The 27,586-nt window shown below is 39.2% G+C and overlaps 1 protein-coding gene across 2 annotated transcripts in view; it reads right to left on the reverse strand.

The window, feature by feature from the left end:
* Positions 1-27,586, reverse strand: part of igsf21a (immunoglobin superfamily, member 21a) — a 262,796-nt gene that overhangs the window by 115,298 nt on the left and 119,912 nt on the right. For both annotated transcript variants that reach the window (XM_042497548.1, XM_042497540.1), the window contains exon 3: positions 2,369-2,490. In XM_042497548.1, coding sequence (XP_042353482.1) covers positions 2,369-2,490 — 122 coding nt within the window. The remainder of the gene's footprint in view (positions 1-2,368; positions 2,491-27,586) is intronic.

A 27,586-nucleotide genomic window follows, 5' to 3' on the forward strand; every position in this document is an offset into this window, starting at 1 on the left:
TGCTCTCGCTCAGTAAAACCGGTTAATGCATACACAGTGGGGCTGCGTATGGATCACAGAGACTTGAAAGATGGGTGAGGCAAGCCTCTGCATGTTCACCACAGTGATTATATGCCCGAGCAGGGGCTGTGCTACCTGGGATATATGCACCACTGTGGCTGGAATAAGGACCAGCCCAGCCAGATGTTAGCTAAATCTTTAACACTGAACTCTTTATCCTGAGCAAAGCTGCTGATTAGAGTTCGCCGATGCCTCCTGTCCTCGTGTAATAATGCACTGACCCCTTTGACCGGTCACTCCTGTCTGACCTGGTCTGACCAGCAGCAGATGGCTGAGAATAAGGTTGTGTGGCACAGAGCGGGAGGTCATCTTGGTGTATTTACTTTATACCATATCAAGAGGTTGTTTTCTTATACAGCAAGTTTGACATTTTGCAATTCACTATTATTATTTTTTAAATGATTGAAACAAAAGTAGGTAACACAGAACAAGCAGAGATGAAAGAATACTTCACCTCCCAAATGAGTGCTTGTATATCAGTTAATCAGTCTGTGTTGCTCAGTGTGACTTTGGTGTTTGAAAGGGTTAGTTTGGATTTACTTAATTCACACATGAACTAACTAAATGATCCAGGAAGCAGTAGACCAGCAGCTCCTGTGTTCAGTGAGGTGAAATTACAGTTTTTTTTCAATGGAGTCTGGCTTTGAAGAGAGCATAGATAGTTCACTTTCAGTCCCCCATTGGAAAGGGATGTCTGTTTGGGAAGTAATAAGACACTGGAACTATACTCTGCAAGTTGTGTGAGAGTTTTTAAGCTCTTGTTTGATGTAGTTTTGCTGTTGAGAAATTGTAGGGTCTGCCCAGTGTTTGTCAACAGCCCAAAATTCCCAAGCCATGTTAGTCCAAAAAATGTCCCACTGGATTGAGTGCCCATTTCTCTGACAGCCATTTATTCTAAAAACAAATGGCCATTGCTCCAAACTCCCATTTTTGCTACAAAAATACACATATTCTGCAGTTAGACAACATAATCACCAGAAAAATGAATCACATTGTAGCCAGTGTTTCTGTAAACCACAGATATGCTACAATTGTTTACTATTTTGCAGCGGATAAGATGAAATGTTTATGTTTCTCAATAACACTAAAATGAGGGTGTGGTTATGTTTAGGCACAAAAAAACTCCATTAGGAAAAGATCGTGTTTTGGCTTAAAAGAATCCATATTTGGTGATGCAATAGCTGCTGGAAAAGACTGGATGGGTTGGTGAAAAATCACCTGGGTTGGAGGCTTAAACACTGATGGGAAATGGAGAAAATTGTCGCTAAAAACACCCAGGATCGGTGGCTCGAAGTCAGCTGGGAAACACTGCAAATAGCTGGTAAAGACATCTGGGATTACTGGCTTAAATGCCAATAAAAAACTCTGGAAAGGATGAGAAAAATACCAGGAGATGGCTCAAACGCCGCTGGGAAACCGAAACTAGCTGCAGGTAGGGTTAAATTTTAGAGACACTGGACTTTGGAGCAATGACTGTTTGTTTTTGGGATAACAGGCTGTCAGAGAAATATGCCCTTTCCCACCAAAATTAGCACGTGCACACGGGTTTTGCAGACACGGTTAAACTCGCTAAATACTGCATTCCCAATGCCAGTGAACTCACCGCACAAGTCTGCCTTTCTGTCAGCTTGTGTGTGTGTTGTTTTGATGGTGTGTCTGTGTGACATCATGGACAGGGAGGAGAACAGGTAAACAGTAGACACCAGCAGGAATAGAGGCATTTAAAAAGGTTTCAGAGGTTTCTTTTCTTTACATATCTCTAACTTCCTCAGACTTTCTTTTTAAATTGGTGCAGATGTATATGCATTGGTGTTTTAGCGCTGCTTACAGTGCGTCATTGAATCTCTTTGGTTACACAGCTGAAATTACCGCATTCACACGGGTGTTGTATTACCATCAATGCCAGTCAGAGGAGGAGGCGATAAAAACCCATCTACTGCAGAGTCATTTGACCTGGGTGTGAATGCAGATCGTATGTATTCTCATTGCATTAAAAAGCGGGATGTTAGCGGGGGGTTTTTCTGCAGTGGGAATGAGGCTATAGACTATTGGTCCTATGGGATACTTTTCAGACTAATGGGGCTATGAAATTTGGGGCAGTCTGAAAAAACGGTGCAGCATCAAATGTGTTTCCTTATATTTTCTCTATTTTTGGATTCTTGTTCACCGTGGAGGTATGCAGGAGAAAGTTTTCTTCACGATCATCGCACAGGGTGAGTAATTCATACACACAGACATCTGGGGAAGTATTCCTTTGAGCAGGTAAGGTCTTGGTCTTGTTGTGGTGTCAACTGATTTTGAGACTCACCGCACAGTTGACTGGTACACGAGGTCCTCACGCCTGCGATAGTCCTCCATGTGAGAGTAATTGGTATTAAACATAGCATCGTAGGTGAAGATTTTCTGCTTGATGGTCCCTCCATCTGTGACCTGTGAAGCAAAAAGAAGAGAGCATTAATAAGATGATTCCTCTAATGATGGATGGGACAGGGCCTACCCTTTGTGCCCCGAGAGCTCCTCCTATGCATAAACTGTTGTCCCACTGCCTGCAGTGTAGATAGCACTCCTGTCTGCAATTACCTCATTGATTCATTTGCAGCTATGATAAGCTCATCCCTTATGATGTCTAAAAGCAAAGGATTGAAAAGCTGCTGACATGATAACATCAGCGAGACAGTCTCTGAGGCGTCTGCCGGTATGTGTTCGTGCACATGGTTAAGTCTTAATGAAGACTGACACAGTTCGGTGTTATGCATGTGTCAAGCAGTCTGCTTTCTGCAGAGGTAATGGCTTGTGACGAGATACTGCAGAGGTAGGGGGATAGGATATTCAAAACACTGGTCTCATCTTTTTTTTTGTGCACGGCAGATGATGGAGTAGTTCTCTCCTTTCTAATATTCACAGGAGTGTTAAAGTCACTTAGCATTTGAATGACTGTGATTTCTCCTCTCCTCAGAAGCCACAGACAGCCATAAAGGAAAAAGGGTGACAGGATTTTAATGGAGCCACTAATGCTGCTTTGAAGACGGAAATTGTTGGTGGGCCAGGGATCCTTCTTCCGCTTGCCAGTGAAGATGCTATCGTTCTGATCCAATCCAATCCCTTCAGTGAGGTAAACAACGTCAAAGCATTTCATGATTAGTCCGTATAATGTATAAATTACACGTCGCCTCATGAGGAGACAAAGCCAAATTGTAGTTATATAAGCAAACAATTGTTCCCTGTGAGTGTGGGGTAACTCATATAACCTCTTGCCTCTGGAGAAAGCGCACTGCCTGGGGCTTAGTTGCTAAGTGGTACTGCACAGGGAGCTGACAATGCTGAAACAACCAAAAGCAAAAGCCTGGGAATATATCACCTGTAACCAATAAGAAAGAGGCTTTTGAGCTTTATTTTTTGTACAGGTTTAAAAAAGGTCAAAGTGATTTCTCCACTTGAGCATATGATTTTAGACTTTTGTGACACCATTTGGCTACGAAAGGTTTTGGCACCCTTGTCAAGGACCTGAGAGTATTGTGGCCATCTGCTCATTTTTAATATCAGTTCACAGTTCGCATCATTGCTCGATGTAGACACCCGGCGATGATGCGGCATCGTTTTTTGAGCTGCGGTACTGGGAGAGGCAACAGGAAAGGGTCAGCCTCTAAAAGCAAAGCCATGTTTGAAAATTGTGCTTTCCAACCACCCAGACTTGTGCCACCACTGTAGTTACAGTAATGGACCTTTTAGAAACACCACCAAAGGGAGTCAAGAGACATTTCTGTCTGACATGGCTGTGCAACACCTTATGTGACGACGGTTTCGACAGAGCTTAAAAAGAAACCACCCTTAAGTTTCTTGATGTATGACACCTCTATAGAAAGCTGAGAGGCAGCACATTTTTACTGGATTAATAATGAGATGTCACGGAGATGTAAAGTGATATACATTGCAGATTAGTACAGTATGAGGCAAGCGTTCATAAAGATGAATTAGGCAGCAAAACTGTCAATGAGATTGGAATGGTTCATTTCCAGTTTCTTGCTTCTATCTTTCCCCATTTCACACAGGAATAGTGCTTGGGTAAGCACCTGTGAGACTGAATCAAATTTAATTCCATTCTACAAAAAAGGATTTTCCTCATTTCTATTTGCAACCTTCAAAAACTTATCTGCTCATGTCCCCGTCAGAATAATTTGCTACCACTAAGTATAAACAACTAAAGTCAGAAGTTGAATAATTGTATATTGACGCTCATTATTTCCTTGCTTGTTTGGAGCAACCCAATCTCTCAGTAGAACAGCCGCTTCAAGTCAAATGAAGTCTTAGGTTTATGCATGATGAAGATGCAAGCAGCTGTTGAAATTTTAATTTCACATTTGGCATTTGCATACCAGAGTTTTGGGGAGCTGTATTAAATAGAAAACACAGAACTACACAAGATACTCTGAAAACCATGCACATAAATCATTTCAGAAGCTGCGTTTTTGTACGTAGTGTTGGGGTTAATGCATTACAGCAGATAATTAGTCTCCCTTTGGAACCTGTTGTGGCTCACTTGGACTGTTGTTAAGGTGGATCAGCTATTCTCGTTGGAGTGACAATCTTATCTTATTAGTACTTAATGAAACTGATAACAGATATTTGGAACTGATATGCATTTACAATGAAATAAAAATATTTCAGTTGAAAATTTGGAATATAACAAACGCTAACAAAAAACTTTGTTTAAATGATTTTAGCAAATGTTTAATCAAAACTGAAACTTTCAACATCTTATACAGCAAGTTCTCAGGATCTTTTTTTGTTTTATAAATATCTGTGAAAATTTTAATTAAAAAAAAAGAGTAAAAAAAAAAAGATCTCTCTAGGGTTTTACAAAGTAAAAGATGCTCCCATGCTGACACTTCCTTTGCTTGTATTGCAGACTGCCTTCCCTGGTGTTGGTTGAGTGTGAGATGCAGACTTTTTCATTGATGAACTTTATCGGCAATCATTAAACTAAAACACAGATTTAGATAATCGGCAAAAGGCCAAATATCGGCTCCAAAATTTGGCCAGGCTTCTAGACTTCTAGCACACCTATAAGTAAACAGACCAAAATTTGTATTTCCCTGCCCATTCCTGTATCTGAGGCTAGCAATTTAAAAGTCTATGCTATTTAGTTTTTCAATGTGGTCTCACTATTGTTAATATTAGTGGGTGATTTAAAAAAAAGTGGTAACCACTGCATGTCAACGCATATATGGGACAGATTTGCGTTCCAGAGGACAGTCTTACAATACCATCCACATCTGGATTCGTAATAAACTTCGATAAACTTGGGCTTTCTGCTTCGATTACCAACTAGGAAACAACATAACCCTCTTCCACTTTTAATTAGTTGTACTTCTGCTCCTATTGTTGAGGATAATGCAAAAGTAGTGTAATCAGTAACACACACTCTGCACCGACAGTAATATTATAAAGTATCTTAGTACTTTTCAATGACAGTAACTAGTATTATGTAATATATTACATTTTAAAAGTAACTTGCCCAACACTGGTCGCTGGTGTAAGTACATGCACTTGTTGGCAAGTATACACTCTGCAAATCAACGACAGTCTTCCAGCTGACCGAGAGCAGCCACTGAAGTGTTCAGCCTCCAGGCAGCAGTGGCTGTGAAGAATTGACTGTGCGACTTTACACATTGCACTGACACATTTCATTAATTTTGGGGTGACAACATTTCAGCTTGTTAGCAGGTAACAATAATATTTAGACTGCTCATGGATTCTAAAAAAGCACTGGCATTGGTCCCTCTGAGATTTGTACTTCAACTGACTTCGGTTGGAGCTAGATCTCTAAATTGGCCCGAACGCGATGGCCTCCATGTAGTTGTTCAAGTCCTCACGTGGGTGTTGGTCAGGTCTAAGATGACACAACCTACTGTACGTGTTTGTGAGCTAAGTTTGCTCAAATCTATAACCTTGGCAGCTCACTATGGCAGCTTTTAAATCACTGTAGCAGACACCTTGAATTGAAGCAGCGGTTCCCCCAAGGAGGGGCAATGGGTGGCCCTCCTGATACAACTGCTGGCCCCCTCTCTTTGGTGAAAATAATGGAAGGCTAATATTACTATCTTTAAGAGGCAGTGGCACAGTCATCTTTTCAGCTAGCATTATGGTAGTGCTCTTTTTTGAAACTAGACAACCTAAGGAATCCATTGGTACCAACCATCCCGGGTTTCCCATATATTCAAATATTTTGTGATGATATCTGATCAGCTGTGGATGGATTGACAGATCAATTATCCCCCCTGTGAGTGACACACTGCTGCTGAGGATAAAAAGAACTTATGGAGAGAGTCCACTGTGCTGTGTTCACGGACCCGCACAAACCAGCTCTGGTTTGGTCGAAATAAGTCTTTTATTCATCAAGACAGATGTAAAAAACATGCCACAGTCCCCCTTTTCTTGGCCGCCGGCTGTTTTCAGTTCTGTAACTTATCCCTCCACCACTAGGTGTTGCTGTGTTTTTCAGCTCACCTGCCTGTTACGCCAGTGTAGACCAGAGACTGGGGGTGCCTGCTGTATTTATTGAAAAACATACCTTCGGGATTTCTAAAAATGATGCAGCACTTTTAGAAGCACTAACCTCAGCAAGCAGAGCTGAAAAATGAGAATAAAAAACATTCCTTCCACAGCAACTCAAACATCATTACCACAATGCAGAAGAAAAAGACATCAGAGTATCTAATTGCTAAGTGATCTCTTAAAAGTGTAGTGTAAAATGACTGCAGCAATGACAAAGAATTGAAAAAGATACAAGAGTTTGTGTGTTATCATTTCAAACAGGATCAGATATATTCGTAGTATTTGCTTTTTTTTGTTTCATTATTAGTTCAGATCAAGTGCAGACATGTGGCATACATTAACAGAATTTCAGTCATTTATTTCCTATCAAAGCAATTGACAGTGAAAGAGCATCCACCTTGATTTTATGGCACAAGGGGAAAATTATGCACAGATGAGCAAGTGCATCTACTTTAAACAATAGTTTACACATCCTCTGCATAAAAAGCTCACTTCCTCTCTACCCAAACACACTGCAGTTGACTCTGGAGTTAGAAAGCTTCGTGAACAGATGCAAAAATGCTCTGCTGGCCATGAAGTACTGAGGTGAGTTGGAGACATTTTAAAGTTGTCTCCTCTTTCACAGTTCATCTGATCCAACAAGCATTACAATTGCTTCCATCCTCTCCCTGAAAAATCTGGTGGATAATGTAGGTGTCAGATTTCAGGTTGTCTGGAAGCCATAAGGACCAAAGCGGAGATTTCTGCCTCACATGGGTCATCTCTGTGGCACCCTCTCTTTATCTATCCCTCCTTAATGATTTTACTTCTTAATTAAGACTGACCTGTAAACCCCTGTGTAATAAATCTGGGAGAATCTGCACATCAGTGGATATCTCCCTACCCCCACGAAGGGACCTGTTTGTGGTATAATGACTGACTATGGGAGGAACAGAAAAGGGAGAGAGTGGGAGGAGAAAAAGAGAGCCAAACTGTGCCAAAACGGCTGTACAAGAGGGAGGGCAAGAGGGAGATGAATACCCTTTGAATGCAGGAAAGCACCGTTGGGGAAGCAAAGCTACAACTGCTTTGTTGAATCCAGGCCATGCAATGCATATGAGGCAGAGAGGCACCAAACCTCGGCCATCTGGAGATATGAAAAGACAGGTTCGGGTGGTAAGAGAGTGAGCCACCCCCCCCTTGTCTGCATTGTGGCAGATAGAGGACATTGGCTCAAGGAATAGCCAGCAGGCAAAAGAGGAGTCCACGACAGGTAGCTGACAATAAGGGTGAGCTTAAAGGTGCTCAAAAACAGGGTCCTGCGCATCTCCTGAGACGTGATGATGCCAAGATCTGTCCGGACGGAGGGGGCCCTGTATCCTCTTTGGCCAGCCAGCTGAGCTGACTCTCTAATGATGCTGCCTATTATTGGGGTCAGATTAGGACCGGGTCTCAGGGGTTAACCAAAGCCCTCCTCCCTCTGCCTGTCTGGGCTGGGCCTATTTATAGGCTGCAGCTGCATCAGCAGCCACTGGAGGAAATTCAGCAAACACACTGCAGGCCAACTGTGAGCGATTCAACCTGAATCCTGCTTCATAATTTCAGGCAGCAGTCAGAGAATCACTGGAGCAAGTCTTTTTATAGTATTGTTCAGGCTGGTTAGGAGGACAGATGAAATGTGAAACGCATGGCATTTCAAAAGATATTCTAATCTCCATGTACAAAGATATGGAGGACCTCATGGAGTTAATGTTATGCTAAGATAGGGCTGAGTAATAACTATGTTCTCCACGTGGTGTCTTATAAGTAGATGATAATGGGTTTTAAAGAAACGTTCATTCATATTTTACTTGCATTTCTTTGTGATCTGAATCTACAAGTTGAACACTTCCATAAGATGAACAGCAGCATGGCTCTCAAATAATATCCTAATGAGATTTATTCCCATTCAGTCGCTCATTTAAAGACTTAGACAAGCGGCAACAAAAGAGATGATCAGAGCATTGTCATGAACCGGCTTGGCACTTTCCTTCATATCCTTGCTAATTTGCCTAATATTATTATCTCACAAAGTGTCTTTTTGAAACAGGGCAGAAGCATTGGGAGACATGCATTGGGAGACATTGTCTTACTCTGAAAATTAGTATAATTGCTGTGTGCAAGAATAAAATTAATATAAAACCCAAGCATCACGACTAGCAGTAGGATGGCGTATGCAAGACCTTTTGTTCATACTTGAAATCAAGTTACTTCTACTTCTATTGTTTATTAAAGCCGGGGTGTGCAGAAACAGGAAAATGGAAAAAAAGCATAATTTGAAATACACCCTCCTTCTCACTTCTCTGTCTATACCTATAACAATTAACATCACAAAGTTGAATTAATGTGCTTTTAAACTTACATTGCAAATTGTGATTTGATTTTAATAATTTGTTTCTTTGTCTTTGAGTTGGAGTGATTGTTTTGGTGAGGTCTTCTCCAGGATTTTTTTAATTACAAAAAAAAGTAAGACAACAGAAGAAGGGAAACAAGAGGGAAACAACAGACTAAAAAGCAATAACAAAACAAAAACCAAGACACAAAACCCACCCAGCCTAGACACACAATACTAAATCAAAGGATCCTACAATCAGTCAAAAACTAGCAAAAATCATTGAATGACATTACATTTTTGTTTTCTTCAAATATTGAATAAAAGGTTGCCAGCTGACATCGAATACTCTCTTTTTCATTTCTTTTTTAAAAAAATAAAACCCTGTTTTTTGTCCTTTGTCCTTGTTGCTTCGCCGCTCGGTCCCCTTACAATGTTGTTACAATTCGTTTTGGTTTTTTTTCAAATCAAAAAATATTTTCCTTCACTGACTAATTTGGGAATTGCAAAGTCTTGTTAGGAAATTGAAAATGAAAAAAAATAATTAAATGATGCGTCTCATCTCAAAACACATTTAATACCTTGATTTAATACCTTAATAGATATATAGATGAAGAAGAACAGAAGAATAAAACATTGGCAACAAAAACACAAACTCTTGAGAAAACAAATAAAAGGATGATTGACATTATGCAGTGAAGAACGAGGCTTTTCCATTCCATTAAATTTAGAAAAACAACAAGCTCTCTCTGAGCCTTTGAGCTACTGTAACAAACAGACAACAGCACTGCACACTGGGAGATATGCAGTATGTGAGGTAAGGGAGCGCTAAGGTACAACAATAACGCCCCATGCCCCAGTGAGGCAAGAGATGAAATTCACTGTCATTGCTTTTATGGAGCACAAAGCATCATATACAGGGGACAATACAGACGAAAGTGTTGCAAAGTGTTGTACCTAAAAAAATTTAAAAAAAAAAGGCGTAATAAACTGCACAAAATACGATGCGGCAGGATAAAAGTGCATCGTGTATTAACTTTATTAGTCTGCAGCACTTAGAGCTGCCAAGTGTAACTAGGGGGAACGCTGAGGTGTTGATATGGCGTGTCTGCTGACTGAGGAGGTCCAGAAGTGATGGCTGTGTCTGTGGATGTGCTGTGTAATGTTGATCTTCATTCAGTAAGCAGATCCAGCAGCAGTGGTGGCCCTGCCTCTTAACCTGTGCGTTTACAGCTCGGCATGCTGCGCTCCCCCACTGGCTGCTGAGTGACAGAGGACTTGGTTAAAGGGATTTCATGCTTCAAATGACAGGCTCCTCTCCTCCCTCTGTCTGTCACTACTCCCAGTGGGGAACCGCAGCTAATTCAGGCTGGTAGCTAACTGATGATGCAGACATGTACAGCACTTTTGATGCTCTGATTTGCTCATCATGCCCTGCTAATTTAGACAGAGGCTGAGTTTGCAGGAAAAGTGTGTTTAGCAACACGTACAGGAAAACTGTTCAAAACTTGACAGGAATTCCACAGGTTTTTTCTACATTCAGTGTGATTTTGGGACTTTTGCTATTAGAGATAAACTTGTCAAGATGGTTCATGGCAAAGATATGATAGTCTCTTTTGTTACTTCTTGCAAAATATTGCTTTTTTAATTGACTGCTTTTTTCATTTCCTTTATTCCTATAATTGTTTAATACTCTAATTAATGGTAGGAATTGCCTTATTTCTAGAAATAAAACATAGAATTTAATTTGATTATAGAAGAGAAGCTAATTCCCCTAACTCAATGTAGTGCGCCTGATGTATGTGATTTCATTAGAAGTTGTCATAACTCCAAAACATTTACGCACACTGTTGCAGTTTTTTGTTGAGCCAAAAAATTTGTTTTTAGAGTGCAAACTCGCCAATGAAGGTGAAAGTAAAAGTCAAACCCATATTCACTCATGTTTGACATTTCTTCTACCTATATTTGAATTTATTTGGTGCTGTGTCTTTTGGATGCCTGCTGTTTTAGAGTCTGGCCCCTGGTTGCTACCTTTTTACAAAGCCTCAACCTCACCTGAGCGCTGTCAGCGTACACACCCATAAATGTATTGAGCACAAAACATAAAAAGAAAGAAAATAAAGAAAGAGGGCAAAGTCTCTGCAGAAAAATACACCGCCACTCACTTCTAGTGGGTCTTAAGTGACGATTCAGAGGGATTATTTCTGCATGAGTGTATTGTCTTTTAGGAAAATCCTGCAGAGTAAGTCTTTAATAATATAGAGTTGTTATGGCTATTTTAGGTCCAGTGTATCTATGTGGGGGTCTTCAGTATGACAAGTTTTCAGTGCCGCATCATCATCACAGCATCATAGCAGCAGACATTTTCTCTGGCCAGTTATTGGTGTCACATGCTCGCGCTCTGCTGTCAGGCATTTTCATTCCAATATTACAGAGTACAAACAGGTTGTGATTGGCTGCTGCTGGAACTGCCAGATTACATACAAGGATTAGAGCCGAGCTTCATGAAAACTGTGCCACCAACAGGAACAGACCAGCTGCATTCAGCTGCACCCTGGAGGTAGCAGGGTGAGGGTCAGGCGCAGCCGGGGTATAAATTCAGGCAGTTAAGCGTTATGCAAGCGTGTTATCTAAAGCCATCTGAGACAAGGCCATCCAGAGATGGTTATTATGGCTGTCATTCTGATGAAGACAGGCTGTCTGTGGGCTGACAGTGAGGAGGTGATGAGATCAGAGCGGGTCAGGCTTGTTGGAGACTGCTGATTTACAGTGTACGGGTTATTATATTGTTGCTATATATAGTAGGGCAGTGATTCTCAACTTTCTGCTTGCAGAACGATTTTGGCCCAAACCATTTTCTAATTCACAACAAAAAATAAAATGATTCATACTGGGATTTGTTTTTGTACATAGGGTGCCAGAGTGCATAAAAAGCAGAAAAATTGAGCTTGTTTGTTTAAAAAAATGCCAGTGGAGGATCCCGTGCACCCCCCAACAAAGATCCTAGCTAAACCTCTAATGTCCAAAAATCCTGTTGAAGTCATACGATCCTAGAAACATAAAATCCTTGAAATGTCCCAAATTCCTGGGAACATCCTAAAACCCTAGAAACACCCTAAATTCTTGGAAATATCTTAAAATCTTGAAAAACGTGTCTAGATCCTATAAACTTCCGACAACTAGTAACATCCTAGAATCTTAGAAACATCCTAAAATCCTTGAAACATCCAAAGATGCTAGAGACATCCTAACTTCCCAGAAACGTTCTAAAGTCCATGAAATGTCCTAAAATCCTCAAAACATCCTGGAAATGTAGAAATATTGTAGAATCCTAATAACACCCTAAGATCCTATAAACATCCTAAAATTCTTTAAAGGTCTTAAAGTCTTAGAAACATGTATGGGGCTGCTGCATCTTGCACCTGGCCTCCTGTCATTTAACACATGTGGCCCCCAAGCAAAGCAAGTCGAGTATTCCTGCAGTGGGGCAACATAGTCAGGGCTAAATCTAAGCTCACAAAAGTACAAAATAATGGAAATTTTTTCTCAATGAAACCGAAGTGGTGTTAGAGTTTTAAAAAATCTATGTGTGACTGTCATGGCACTAACTTTGAAAATCAGTGCAAGAAAATCACTTATCTACCTCAACAATTACCACTGAGATGCCCTTAAGCAAAGCTCTTCCAACCAAATTGCTCAGTGAAGCTGATTAGCCAACAATAGAAAACTGTTCTGGGAAGCTCTCTCTAAATGCTCACCATTTCTGAATCACCATGGATGGCACAGCTGAAAAAGACTATGCGTGCACATGAAATGCCCCCCTGCTGATAACGAAAGGGGAAGCTTTTTGCCCACACTTTTACAACCACGGGTATTTGTAGATAAAGGGTATTTACTGTTTCCTTTCATTATATGGCCCCAGTTTTCTCAAAAACACCACAAACGAAAGATAACTGAAAACAAAGATAATTCGCATTCACACACAATCAAATGGCACAACAGCAGGCGCTGAAACGAAATAAAGCATCCAATTATCGCACGTTTTCTGAGGCTGAAGTACAAGGTACAAGGATTGCATAACTTCAGCAATTAGTGTGTATTATGTAACACAGTGACTTCAACTACATATCACAGAGCTCCATCAAGGACGTCCAGGTAATGAGATGCAGCACCAAGGCAAGAACATCATTGTGGGCACTTGTCCTTAATCTGTTTGATCAATGTGCATTAAGTGACTCCACATTCACGCCTTCCTTTGACAATGTCTTTATTAGACAGCTGGCAGGCAGAGCAGTATTGCAGGACACCAAAGGAGAAGTGAGGAGAAACTTGAAGCTTCAATAGAATACCATACAATAGAAATAATTAAAAAAATCAATTTCCATAAAGTTCTTGTTAAAGCAACTGACTATTTCTACCTTTGTTAATGAATAAAACCATTATACATTTCATTAATCCTGTTCTGAAACCGACCACTGATAAATAATGACACTGTGATGAAAATTTTTTAAAACAATTAAAGGGAGCCTATTATCCTTTTCCTTATTTTCCGTAGAATACAGTACATCATTTTTCAGTGTCAGAATTAATGTAGCCAGTGTTTCAAATTTGAAATAGAAATACATAAAAGCGAAAACCTCAGGCCTCAGAGTGTTCTGAATACTCAGTTCCCAATGTTTTTCTTTTAACTTTGGTTATATGTGACATCGGCTAGTAATGCATTTGCTTACATGGTCATGTGCTCCAGGCACACTTCTGCAAGTGCATTACAAAGCCTACACTGTTACATGAAGCTACATGCTAATGTCAGGGAAACATTTAATCTTGTTGCCAATGTTGTAAATTTCTCCCTGATTTAGGATCATAATGCTGTTGGAACATGTTATGTTTAGAAGTTAATTTTTGTGATTTTAAACATTTGTAATATACACAGTAAATCCTCTGCTGCAATTTCAATGCTACATGAAGCTACATGCTAATGTCACAGACACATGTCATCTTTGATGTGAATGTTGTAATTTCACCAAGATTTTGAATGGTATTCCTCTTAAAAATGTTTGGTTTAGTGTAGAAGCTCTTATTGATTGATTGGGAGAAATTGACACTAAACACACTAATTCCCTGGACGCAAGTACACTGCTACATGTAGCTACATGCTAGTTTCTGGAAAACATGAAATTTTGGTTGGCGATGTTAATTCCTCCCCAACATTGAATCATCTTCCTGCTGTAACATGAGTGGTCTTGTTTAGAAGATTTTTTCGCAGTAGAAAGTGCTGCTACACATAATCAGTCCCTGGCTGCAAGTACACTGCCGCATGTAACTACATGCTAACTTCATATTCAGTCTCTGTCGCTGTTAATTTCTCTCCGATTGCAGATCATATTACTGCTACAACGTGTGTGGTTGTGTTTTCATGTTTTTGTGGATTTTTTCATGGTAGAAAGTGCTGCCTCACCAGCTCTGAGTACACTGCTACATGTAGCTACATGCTAACATCAGGGAAACATGTTATATTGGTTGGCAGTGTGGTTAATATTCCTGCAGAGGTATGCCCAATTTTGCTTAGAAGCTATTATTAGTGATTTTTTTATGCTATTCTATGTTAATTCTATGGCTGCAAAGAGTGCAGAGACGCCAAAGCCCGGAAAACGCTGACCAGTAAGAGTTAACTAAACACAGCATTTCAGAAAAAGGGTCAATAGCCTACAGGTGTTCTAGCACAAACATCATGAGGATTTTTTTTAACATTAAAGCATGTAAACATGTTCGAGTATGTATCCAAAATACAAGTATCTACCTAAAGATGAGAAAAATAGGTCCCTTTTAAGGTATAATAAAAGCTGCTTTCTTTGGCTGTAAAGTACATTCTGGTGATAATCATGAGTTTGTAATGCTTTCCTGGATTTTTCAGTTGTGTATTGCCAACTAGAGGTAAATATTTCTATTGTTGGTAATGAAATTATTTTCAAATTTATCACATCTTATCATGCCATCACCGTGTGCATTTTTCCTCTGAACCCCTACGCAACGAGTTCCAAACATGGAGTTAAAGTAATAAAGTTACCTAAATAAATGCACAAAGTCTAGTTTTTTGTGAAAAGGTTTCACAGCTGAACCACTCTCAACAGGCATCTAAATACATGAGTCATACTTCAGTCAGAGTTTAAATATTTAATTCAAAGCATGCGACTCTGGTTGTATGACTATAAAGATTTTAATTCTATTTTACATGCGGTCTGTTTCATTCATTATATTTGCAACCATTTTCCCCATCTCTCTCTGAGCTGCTGTTTTTGCTGTCTGAATCACTGTTTTGCCCATCTGACCTCCAGGCTACTGCAGCCTTACTTCACCCTCAGCCACTTTACAGCCATAAATGTACATGCAAGCTGCGTGATATGCAAATTAAAAAAATTCAAACAACTGGGGATGACGGGCACTCAGCACTGATAACGTATTGTGTCAAAGTCCATATAACTTATAAGCCTGAGAGGCAAGCTGTGTGGCAGCATGTAATTAAGTGGCTGCATATGTGAGTCGCGGATGTTAAATGTGGGGATGATGGGAGTTTGAAGTTTAGAGAAGTGGAATGAGTAACGCTGTCCTCTGTCTTAACAACTTACAATGAAATGAAGCTGTGCGACGCATAATTGCTGAGTGGAACTTGTCAGTGGTCATCAGTAACTCCAGCAGCAGCGATTACATGCTGATGGTGTGTGTGTTTGTGTGTGTGTGTGTGTGTGTGTGTGTGTGTGTGTGTGTGTGTGTGTGTGTGTGTGTGTGTGTGTGTGTGTGTGCGCGGGACTTTGTTCGGCTCAAATCCCCCGGGGAATTTCTACACGTCAGTGCATTATCGGTCAACAAGCTGGTTACAAGATTGCTGTTGTGCTGCTTATGACGTGAGCGATCTGTTAAAATTGCAAAACAATAAATATGCCACCCCAAGTGTGACTGGTTACCAGCTCGTTAAAGGAAACAGAGAGAAATAGTGGTTTTATTATCTAACTAATGACGCAGTTTTGTTCACCAAACCTGTGTCCCACAACATTTTTGCCATTCCCTTCTTTACATCACAGATGGGTTTTAGCTCACAAGGGCACACAAGTTGGAAAACAGATGGTCTTAAAAGGCATCAGGGCCACTGTGGACATAACGAGTCTGCATATGTTTGCAGCTTCACAGTTCTTTTCCTCCCACCCCCCCTTTTTTTTTATTCCTTATTCTCCAGATTACTGTAGCCACCATCTGCATCTGCTGGTTGATGGATATATGGAGAGTGTTATTCAACGCATAAATCATAAAGCAGGTCGTGAGCACAAAACAGAATGCTGAATTTGGCAGAATGCTAGAATAGACAAAAGGTTTTTGTTTTCTTCATAAATTTTATGAGTGAGTTTATTATGATAAAGCAGTTTCCGTCTTCATAGTGTGAGAAAATTTATCACTGGAGCAGTCCTCTGACAGAAATTGGTTGAAAGCAGAAACTCACATGGGGATTACTGCAGGACAAATTTAAAAGGTTAAAGCAAGATACTGCTGAATGATTGATTTTGCCTGTAAAAACACTGGATCCCACACAGTTAATGTCACTGCAGCTTTCTGTTTTCAGAGACATTTTGGAAATTTAATTTAATGTTTTTTTTCATATATGGGTCATTCTTTAACTGCGGTCCATTTTGGTTTGGAAACCTTACAGAAAATACTTGATACAATATATGCTGATAATGTCACTTCAGTTGTCATATGCTTTTTTCCATCACAATAAACAAAATGTTGTGGAAATTACATTTTATCACATTTTCTTTTTAAACGTAATGAAATGTTAGCCTGGTAATGTCTACGTCAGAGTTAGCTATATGCAGAATACATAATAAAAATGTAGTTTTACTTATTTTTTGTGCATTCAAAGGAAGTATAAGGTGTTCTAGCCAATTCTAGCAAATAAATGTGTTTTTCATTTGAACAGAAATTGTCCTCTTATTTCAGTTCCCTTCATGGAACTAACTGTCCTCCAGTCATGCGTTCTGCAGTCACAGGACTACCGCTGTGACCATAAACTCTGAGAAAAACTCCACTTGACTTTTCTGAAAAACATAAAATACAATGTACTTCAATGTTTTTTTGGGCCAAGGATCCCTTTGCTTAAAGAGAGACAGAGCAGGGACCACTATTACATATATTGTATAAACCTGAGTAGCACTTGAAATCGTTTCCTAAATATTTTCATGTTTTCTTTTGTTTGTACTTGTCTGTAGCTGCTATGTCAGCAGCAGTTGGCTCGTTGGGTTTGTTTTCCCCTCTGCACTTTTCCAGTGGTTTCTGAGGTGGAGGGTCTGACGGAGTCTTAAAGTTAAAAACAATCACAAGAATTCACCGACACTTGGAATAAAAACGCGGCTAATAAACCAGTATATTTTAACAGTAGTAACTATTAGCTAACTAGTTTACCTCATCATTATAAAAAAATGCTGCACAATGATTGAGTGTTAGCTAGCTCACATGACTGCAGAAAAACTTGGGTAATAGTTAAACTATCATTTATGTTGTGTGTTGTCAATTAAACGCTTGGGGGGGTCATGAAAAGGGCAACTTATCTTTGTTTACAGTGTGCTGTATTCATGTTAATAGGAAATACAATGTTTAAAAAAATCAAATAAAAATTTAATTGAAACAATCAAATATTGATGTAGAACTCCCCTTTATATATCCCCCTTTTATATTAGATTAAAATCAAGAAAATAAGAATTGTTTTTTTGTTTTTCTTATTTCTGACAGGGACACAAAAATTCTGATAGATAAAGAAGAACACGTATGATCTAAATTATTCATCAAGGCGATTCGGCAGTAAAACAGGTTATGGAGAATTAATGTATATATTTGAACCAAATTTTCCAAATGCAAATCCACAGAAAACGTCTCCAGATTGGTCGAAACATTTATCTGCCTGTACAGCGTACAGCATAGGGCTCATTTCATGCTTAAATACAAATTTCTAATCCTTAATGTGGCATGGGCCCTTTTTTTCGTTCTTTAATAAGACATGCTTGAGTTAAATTGAGAAAGCAGACAGTGGCTCATATTATTTACTCCTAATGCTTGTTTCCAGGGTGACTTTGTCTCCTCATTCAACTGAGCTAAGTACTGAGGAACAAAAATTCTAATTTAATATCAAATCCCTCTATTTTTCTCATTTAGTCTACACGACTAATCTCATGTTCCACCGCTTTATCTTTTTGTCTTGATGTGTCTACAGCACAGACAGGATTTGACGCTACCCTGATACCTTTTTTGTGCTCAGACTGTAAATTTATATCCCAACTTAAATGTAACACTTAGGGTATTATGACACAACATTAATTAAGCACCAGAACACTGTTAATATTGGCACATTGTGAGTACAAAACTTCTTGGCATCTGTTGTATTGCTGCTAGTGACTCATGCTGATTTATTATATTTTGAACAAGAAATCTACAATTTAAGTTTAAAAATGTCTCTTTTCAGATATCTGTGGTCCATTTACAACCTTTAATTCGTCCAGTTAATGTCCACTCTAGTAAGGACCGCAACACTTTTCCCAACAAGTGCCTCAGTTGGAGATAGGAGCCATCCACTTCACAATTGTTGACCTGCTGATTCACAAATCAGGGGCTACTTAGCAAAACAGGCAGCGAGTGGAAAGCAGTCAGAGCGCAGAAAAAATACCTGAGGTAATTATTTTACCGTGAGTCATATTCAAATAGAATTATTGGTAAACATCAGTAAATTAAACTTCCATTAAGGGTACAAAATGCATTTGTTCACCTTATGTCACCGTGGGAAGGGGCAGGTTATCAGACAATGGGCCCCTGGCAACATATGTGCATTAGTCCCCCCCACCTTTCCTACATAGGAGCAAAACACACAGACTTTATAACGGTTTGGCCTCTTTTTGTTTTGTTGTTTTAGATTTTTTTGTGGTTTTGTCTCTTCATCATTGTTTTGTGTTTCATGACTCTTATGGGTCACTTTGTTTGGGTTCTATAGTGTCTCTTTGGGGACATTTTGTCCCTTTTGAGCTATTTTGTTATATATTGAGTCATTTTGTGTCTCTTTGGGTTATTTGGCGTCTCTCTGGGGTGACTGTGTGTCTCTTTTGTATTATTTTGTGTCTCTTTAGGGTTCTGTTGTGTCTCTTTATTTCATTTTGTCTCTTTGGGTTTGTTTTGTTTTGTGAGGTTAGTCCTTTTGTGCCTCTTAGGGGAAAATTTTACATCATTTTGGTTGTTTTGTCTCTTTACAGTTCCTTTTCATGTCTCTGTGGCCATTTTGAATTTCTTCCCGGTCAGTATTTGAGAGCCTTTTTGTTAAGGTGGGGGCCTGGAGATCCCCTTTATACTTTAGGCCCCTGGACCTGTGCCCAGTGGTCTTGTTCAGCAATGAATTTGGGACACTTCTCTTAGTGACCTTGTGTTTCATATGATACAACTGCATTTTTAGTTACTGCTAATGCCATTAAGGAATGGTAGATGTATCCTGCTATGCAAAACAGCAGTATGCTGATTGGAGTTAAAAAAAAACAAAAAAAAAAACAATCTTAACATTACCTCAAAGGTCAAATGGGAGAGTAGTGCAGGAAATTATTTATAATGTGTCTATTAGCAGGGACATCATGCACTCACAGCAGAGGCCAATTATTTGTTAAAGAGCTATAAATAAATCTGTGCTACGTCAACATCTAACCCCTCACAACACACACACAAGCATGGGTACTGACAAACGCATTTTGAGCCAGAGATAAATGTCCCTCAAGCCATTTAAATTAAGAGTTGTTGCTCGTATCAAAATATTATTAGCAGTAATAATTAGAATATAAAATGATTCCCCTGTGGGAATGTTGACACCCGCTCTGTTGACATAAAAGGGTCTCCAACGAGATAAGTGTTCGTTTTCCCAAGCAGCGCATTCGTTCCACTTTTCCCGGTCTGATATCAAACAGGGAAGAGGTCGTGGCCTGAATTTGATTGGTCCTAAGGATGAGACAACTGACCCTCCTCAATAAAGACTCGTCTGGTTTGTTCCTAGTATGAACAATTTGCTAGTATGATGGTCAGAGACTCTGTGTTTTGCTCAGCAACACTTGAAGTAACCAGGCAACTTCAGTGGCTTATGAACCAAGCAATGCCCTCTTGTGATTCATAATCACAGATTGCACATATCCCTTGGTAATGACTGCTTGAACTAAGCTGTTTCTTTCACCATTTTGTTTGAAAGAAAAAAAAAAACAAAAACTATTTCTGCTAAAGAAGAGAGCATTTTATGCCTTCATGGATCAACAGTGAAATTAAAGTGCATTTTAACAGTCTAAAAGAGAGAGAAGAATGCTTGAAAGGCAAATAATTTATACATATGTAACCTGTGATGAGGGTTCACAAGTCAACACTATTAAAGGTGCTATATAGACTTTCATAACATTAATATTGCAGCAAACTAGAGACTTTGTGAAATGACCTCGACCTCTTGGACCACATTAAGGCACGTGTTATTCGTGCCAGCACCCCAGAAACAGAGCCAATGAAAAGCAGATTAGGATCCTTTGTCATGGTGGTAACACTAATTCCCAGGTTCAATGATTTCATGATATGGGCGTTAACAACCCAAACAGGTATTATAAAGAGAGAGAAAGTCTGTATTACAAAGGTGATCTGTGAGAACAATACTTCTTGGGAAGCAGGGTATTTTTTTCTGAAATATTGCAAGTGGCCACTGGGAAAAATTGGCTGCAAGTCTGAGCAGCTTTCCTGGAGGCCTGGTTATCATAGGGGGCACCAGGAATTATGTTTTTCTGTCGGACAACCCAGAAGCTAATGTTGCCCTGGTTCCCTTTTTTAAAATCCTAAGAGATTTTTCCATTGGATGTGGATCACTGCAGACAATAAGCTCTGTGGTTAACAAACATGTATGATACTTACATGTTTTGTTCAGAAAGATAAAATTCACAAATGAACCCCACTTTCAGGATCTTTGAAGCCCAGATGCAATCACAGCAAGTAACAAGCTACTATTAGGCAAAAAGGAACTACACTATGGTTGAGCCTGTATGGCTGTAAGGCCATTTTAACGTTGTGTGGCATGATGAGCGTTCTGTAGTCTTATTTAGCCACTTGTTAGCAACTGTTTTTTCTAAGACACATAAAAGCTTCAGAGTTTGCAAGTGGTGTATTTACTGACATATTTTATGTTGTAGAAGGAAGAGGGTAGAAGGTAGATTTATTTTTAAACAAAGTTTGAAAAACAAAATTACATTTGTCAGACAAAATGTAGCAGTCTCTTCAATTTTTGTTAGCCACAGACCTTTTTTAGGCTTCTAACCAAAAACCCATTAACTTAAACATTGACTTTGGAACGAGGGAACCGTGAGTGCTGTAATGCTAACGGATTTCTGGGTTTTGGGACTCATTACTTGGCTCTTTGCACTGTTGGCACTGTTGGCTGCTAGCCACCAGCTTGTACACTTTCATATTGAGAACCATGTGCAGGCAATCCCAACGCCGCTCTGAATGATGCATGCGGCTCCTGTACGTGGTCAGTCACAAACAATTAAATTTTATAGTTTTGAAATAAAACACCATATCCTTCACCTTATGATATATAACACTATACGAGAGAGAGTATTTAAATGCACAGGAGATATGGGTACTTGCACGTCAGACAACCAGTAATAATTACTTATTTATTTTCCTGGTGTTATATGTAAATTGTTGTGTGTTGTTCCAGTGTTGAAACAACATTAGCGGAACTGATCAATGGTTGACATGGAGCTTCTCAGGGTCATCAAGTCTAAGACCACAGGTCCAAAATACACCATCAGCCAAGAAATGCAACTGTGTAAAGTAAATAATGCCAACAAACTCAGTCAAGGACTTTCTGATTGCTATTTTTCAAAGTGGCCAAAGCTTTTATTTGCCAGAGCTGAAGAGACAAACAGGCCTTTATTTAATTCCATAATTCACATTTTGATTCTTATTCAAAGCTTGCAGGAGCAAAAGCCAGTTAGCTTTTTTCCAGCTTGTATTTCATATCAACATCTGTACAGGCTGATAGAACTGAAAGGGGTCCACCTTATTGCTGGCTTTCTATAGGGCCAGGTGGCCAAAGACACCTCTTGCTACGATCAGCAAGTGAGATAACCTGGCTGGTGATTTTGGGTACTCAGCGGACGATAAGAGCATGGGAAATGACGCCCTCGGGTGCCAGGAGGGTATGTCATTGCCTTGCATCATCTTTGGTGCTGAGATGGACACAGAAGCCAGACCCAGTGTTCCTCTCAGTGTGAGGCATCTGGACAGAACGACTAATCAGACAAGACTTGGAAGACGAGCTGCCCATTTGATCTCTGTCCTCTTCCTTCTGGGCACATTCTCCTCGCGATGAGCCATCAGCTGGCCTAATGACGAACACCAGATACATCTCAGCTCAGAGGCAAAAACACAAAGCACTTTGTAAGGTAGAGTATCCCTCACAAGCTCAGCCCCTTCAAGCTTTTGTACTCGCTGCCCGCTCCTGTGTCAACTGAAATCTGCAGTCCAAGGAGGCGCATTCATTAGCACAGTTCATGTGAAAGGGAACCGGTCTTTAGAGTCACCAAAGACAATGGTTTCCAATTAGAGAAAAGAGGCTTGGGAAAAACAATGCGAGCATGTCAAGGCATAAAATGTTTACTTGCTTGTGGCAATGAAACAAGAAACCACAGCCTTGCCCCGCAAAAGGGAAAAGAGCGCCAGTGCCAATGAGACCTTGTTATCATCTGGGGACTAACGCAACATAAAGCATGTTTAAAGGAGGCTGGTCATCTGGTGAGGGCCGAGGGATTTTAAGGCTGTGTGATGAAGCAACATTGCCTAATGAAGCAGCAGACAATAATAACACGACAAAGAGGGAGCCGGGTGCTGCAGAAAAAAAAATCTGTCTCTTCTTTGTCTCCCCCTTCCACAAATCTCCTCTCATTAGTTTGTTTCCTTGTGTTGTGCACATCGCTTCAAGTCTGCTGCAAGCAAGAGCTGTCAAATGCATGTGCGAAAAAAAAGCTATTGTTTCCTTACTGAGAGAGGCCTTGGGAAAATATTTTAGTGTACAGTGAAATCACAGACTGCTGCTGCAAAAACCTATACAAGGCACCGGGGGAGAACAAAACGAAGGAGTATTTTTCTTTCATCACACAGGGGTTAGGAGCTGCGGTCCTGTGAGTGCAACTCATGTATGTTTCTTTCTTGGAGGTCAGTGTTAATTGTGTGATGGAGGTACTTAGAGTTATTTAGAATTTTACACGATGAAATGGTTTACAGACCTCGCCCGGAACATTTCAGCAATTTGTTAATAATACTGTAATGCAAGCCACTTGAAATGCATGCAGCTAAATGCACTCTCAGTTACCGTTGATAGTCGTGTAGCTACCACAGGTCTTTGCTCATCTTATGGCGATAATAATTTTGTGCAGTAAGCCTGGCCAGGCATTTGTGAGAACAATGCTGTGTCTTATATCGGATAGATCTGCACTTACACTTCCTATTTTGAGAGCATAAGTGCATTCATACTGAGATGTATAGCAAAATGCAGTGTACTGTGAGTACTCGAGGTGTGCAGCAGAGTGAGCATATATATATAAAAATATATATATCTATATATATATATATATATATATATATATATATATATATAATAGAAATATATATATATATACATATATATATATATATATATATATATATATATATATATATATATATATATATATATATATATATTATATATATATATATATATGACTTACTGCAAGGACCATGGGTCAGATTTGAACCCTGGGCACTGCAAAGGACTCAGTCTATATTGCATGTAAACTCTACCAACTGAGCTATAAGTAACGCCAAATTCAATAGCTTTTCTTAAATGAAGAATAGGAATATATACAAATATCGACTTTGCTTAGGTAGTCAGACCAAAGCACCAACCCAAAGCGTCAGCCTTTGATGACCTAGGTGTGACACCTTGAACCCGTCGTCATTGTAGAAGATTTTAGTATAAAATTGTCGTCAGATGCTTGACAAGTTGTAAGTATTTTTAAAATGGGGCAGCTTTTATTAACTCGGTAGATCAGCTGGAGATAGAGCTAGCCAGCACTGGCCACAGACATCATGCTGTATTGTCAGTAACCTTATATTTTAACAGGGTTTTCTGTTGTTTTTATTTTTAATACAGTAAATATCTACAGAAGAACTGAAGTGAGGAAACACTTGGCGAGTGACAATTGTTGGTCAAATGTTGACGATAATGCTGCGCCCGGTTGCAATTTGCTAATAAAAGCTATAGAATCTTGCAACCCTCATTTTTTTAATATGTGCGCGATGTATGTTTGCTTTGAGAAATCGCCACAATTTGCACACTAAGCACATAGTGTACAGTGTGTACAACATTTAAGTGTTCTTGCAAAAGTACCCAAAAATTTGCGACTCAGCACAAGACTTCTACTCTTGAACTAGCAAAGTATAACAAAGAAAGCACCTTATATGGTTGAGCTGGTTGAAAAAAAACAGTAATTTTGTTGCCATATATCTGCGCACATTCAGGATAAAAAAAGGCACAACAGGAAGGAAAGACTTTCAATGCCTTTCCGAGCATTATAGATTTCTGACCTTTGTCAGCACAGAGAGAAATGTTTTGCTATGAAAGCAAAGAAAATAAATCTTTCCCCCTATACTGTGGTTTTCTGTAATAGAAGCTCTGTATTTTTGCCAGCCACACAAGTATTTAGGTTTGATGAGCAAATCAGAGACAAAGGAAGAGCTGCGGGATATCAGCGTAGCCCACACAGTCACCTAGTTTCACTGAGCGGGGTAGCTCATTTCACTTAGCACAGTATTCTACAAATGCATATTATGGACTGCGGGGATGAAACTGACATGTCGACACATTTCCAAAGTACACAAATGTTTCAATCAAAAGCCAGGCTGCCGGGGGAGTCTTGCAGGAGGGGGTGTTGAATCTGCGTTGAAGCCACATTGATGGATCCAATCAGATGTTTTTATCTTTTAAAAAGTGTCTTGGTGGAGATGTTTGCAAAGGACAGCTGGTGTCAGAGCACTCTATCAATGCATCGCAGCTGCTTTACAATTCAGTTTATCTCGCTGTCACTGTTCTCAACTCAATTTATCAGGGAGTTCGTTTGAGCCGCACATTCGGTGCATGTTTCTGATACTGTGAGAGAATGGCTTGCTCAGAGATAGCTTAAGAGCTTTCAAAAGATGCATAAAGAAACCGTGTGACAGATTTATCTAATGCCATAAATTCGAACTGGTTTTTATGTATCCCTGCCTTTTATGTGCCCATTTGAACGGTGTAATTGAACCAGTAAACAACGAGACATTTTAAATACCTGATCTGCAGCGGCAAGATGCTCTGCTGCATGTGAATCAAGTTGACACCAGGTAATTTAAATCAAACTGATGCATTTATTTGGTTATACTGACAGATGGCATGATGTACACTTTAACCCTTGAAACCAAAGCAAATTGGTTTGATTTCTTTCAAATACAATGAGTAACTAAAGAAGAAATGGTCCAAAAATCAGAAAGAAACTGTTTTTTTTAAAAAAAAAAACAGTATAATTAAATTACCTGGAAATTTGTAAAGAAAAAAAACTGCAGATTAAAAAAACAAACAAGAAAAAAAACATGTTCTGTTTCCAATATTTTTCTTAGCTGTTAACAGTTTGTTTTTAATTTACTGTAACTGTATATTTCTTTATTTTAATTTCATGCACTTTGTGAAGTACTTAGCGCTATACAAATATTGCTATTATTGACTGAGATACTTCTACTACTACTGAGATATTTTTCTCAAGCTTTTGAAAAAAGCTAAAACAAATTTTCTAAATCCTAATGTCTTTTTTTTTTTTTTAAATACATAACACCAATCATGGTGGATAAAAGACTGCAAACCATCTCTGGCTGTGTTATTATATGAGAAATAAAACCACAAAATGAAACACCAAAAATTGCACATTTACTGGACAAGAAAGATGCCACACTACACGTGCTGTCATAGCTGCATTAATGCAATTATATAATATAACAGTCTTGATATTTGCCATGTAAGTTGCCGTGTAGCACTGAAAACAATCTGGAGCCAGGTCCGCAGAGTCGACCATCTATGAAAGTCTATCTGTCTTGATTTAACGCTCGAGTGTACACGTCAGGACGGCTATGCCAGGATTGCGTCAAACAAGATTTGAACACGAAGCTTTTAATTGAGAATACTCTCGTGATGGCGTTGTCACAGATGCCTGGCAAGCTTTTTTCATAAAGCTAACTAACGCTTTACAGTGTCTCCACTGATTATTTCAGTGAGGTAAAAAAAAGAAAGAAAAACAGGCAGCGGATCTGACATGCAAGCCTTATATTGGAGGATCTTGTTTTCCATCAACATGCTTAAATGTTCTCAGAAGTTACCAGATAACGTGACAGGATACAGACAAACATGCATGAATGTTTTTAGAGCTGGAAAACATTGATAGATTGCTCACATGGAGACTGCGGTCAGTGAAACTGAATCCCTGCCAGGCATTTTTTTGGCTTTGATTTCTGTGCTCTTTGCACTTCCAGCAGTGCTCACTCTGCTGTGACTTGGTCAACAAGGGTGAGCGTCAGTAAGCTTTTTTGAAAACAAATTAGGGCTACGATAGAACAAAATGCAAATAATTAAAACATGTTTGACAGACAGTGTTTTTTGCTTTTTTGTTTGTTTGGGTTTTTTTTTTTTTTTTTTTTTTTAGAAAAAAGGAAATGAAGGATTTAATTTTTCATGATGCTGCCTGGCTCAGAATGCCTCAGTCATTAGCTCAGTGAGGAAAAACGGTTTACCGAGACCATATAAAATCCCAGCTGAGATGCAGGCTTCCGAATGCATCCCAGTATCACAGCTTTCGCAAGAATTATGAGGAAGGCCCTAGATGAAAGGGAGCTCTTGGACTTTTAGCATATTTCAAAGGCGATACCTTTGAAATTTAAACGGAAATTAGATATGAAAGCCTTTGGTCGGTTGCTATTAAGGATAAACTGGGACAATGGCACAATGCCCAAAAATAAAAAAATATTAAAAAAAGAAAGCAGGAGCCCTGGTGGTTGCATGGAGAGCTCATTATCTCATAGTAATAATAATAGTAATAGTAAACTAACAAAAAGAACACCAGCAAAAATAATAATGATCATCATTATTAATATCATTATTATTATTATTATTATTATTACTATTATTATTATTATTATTATCTTATTACTTCACCTGCTCTTGCTGTTGTACATATCAAGGCTCATTTCCTAAGTATTCAAAAATGCTCAAAATGCCTTTCAAGCAATGCTATGAAAGGTAACCACACTCTGTCATCCAAAGTAATCAGCAGTAATTTAATCATAATCATCATAACAAAAAAACTGATTGCTATCAAGGGGCTAGATGAGATGACAGAACGTCACCACACCGAACCCATAAACACGGCTTTACAGTCTTGTTTTGATGGCAACATTAAATCATGTTGCTGTGGCGTAGTTTGTTTATACGTTTAGCGTAAGCTTTCACTTCTGCAGATT

The sequence above is a fragment of the Plectropomus leopardus genome, chromosome 2 (genome assembly GCF_008729295.1).
Source record: "Plectropomus leopardus isolate mb chromosome 2, YSFRI_Pleo_2.0, whole genome shotgun sequence".
Lineage (NCBI taxonomy): Eukaryota > Metazoa > Chordata > Actinopteri > Perciformes > Serranidae > Plectropomus > Plectropomus leopardus.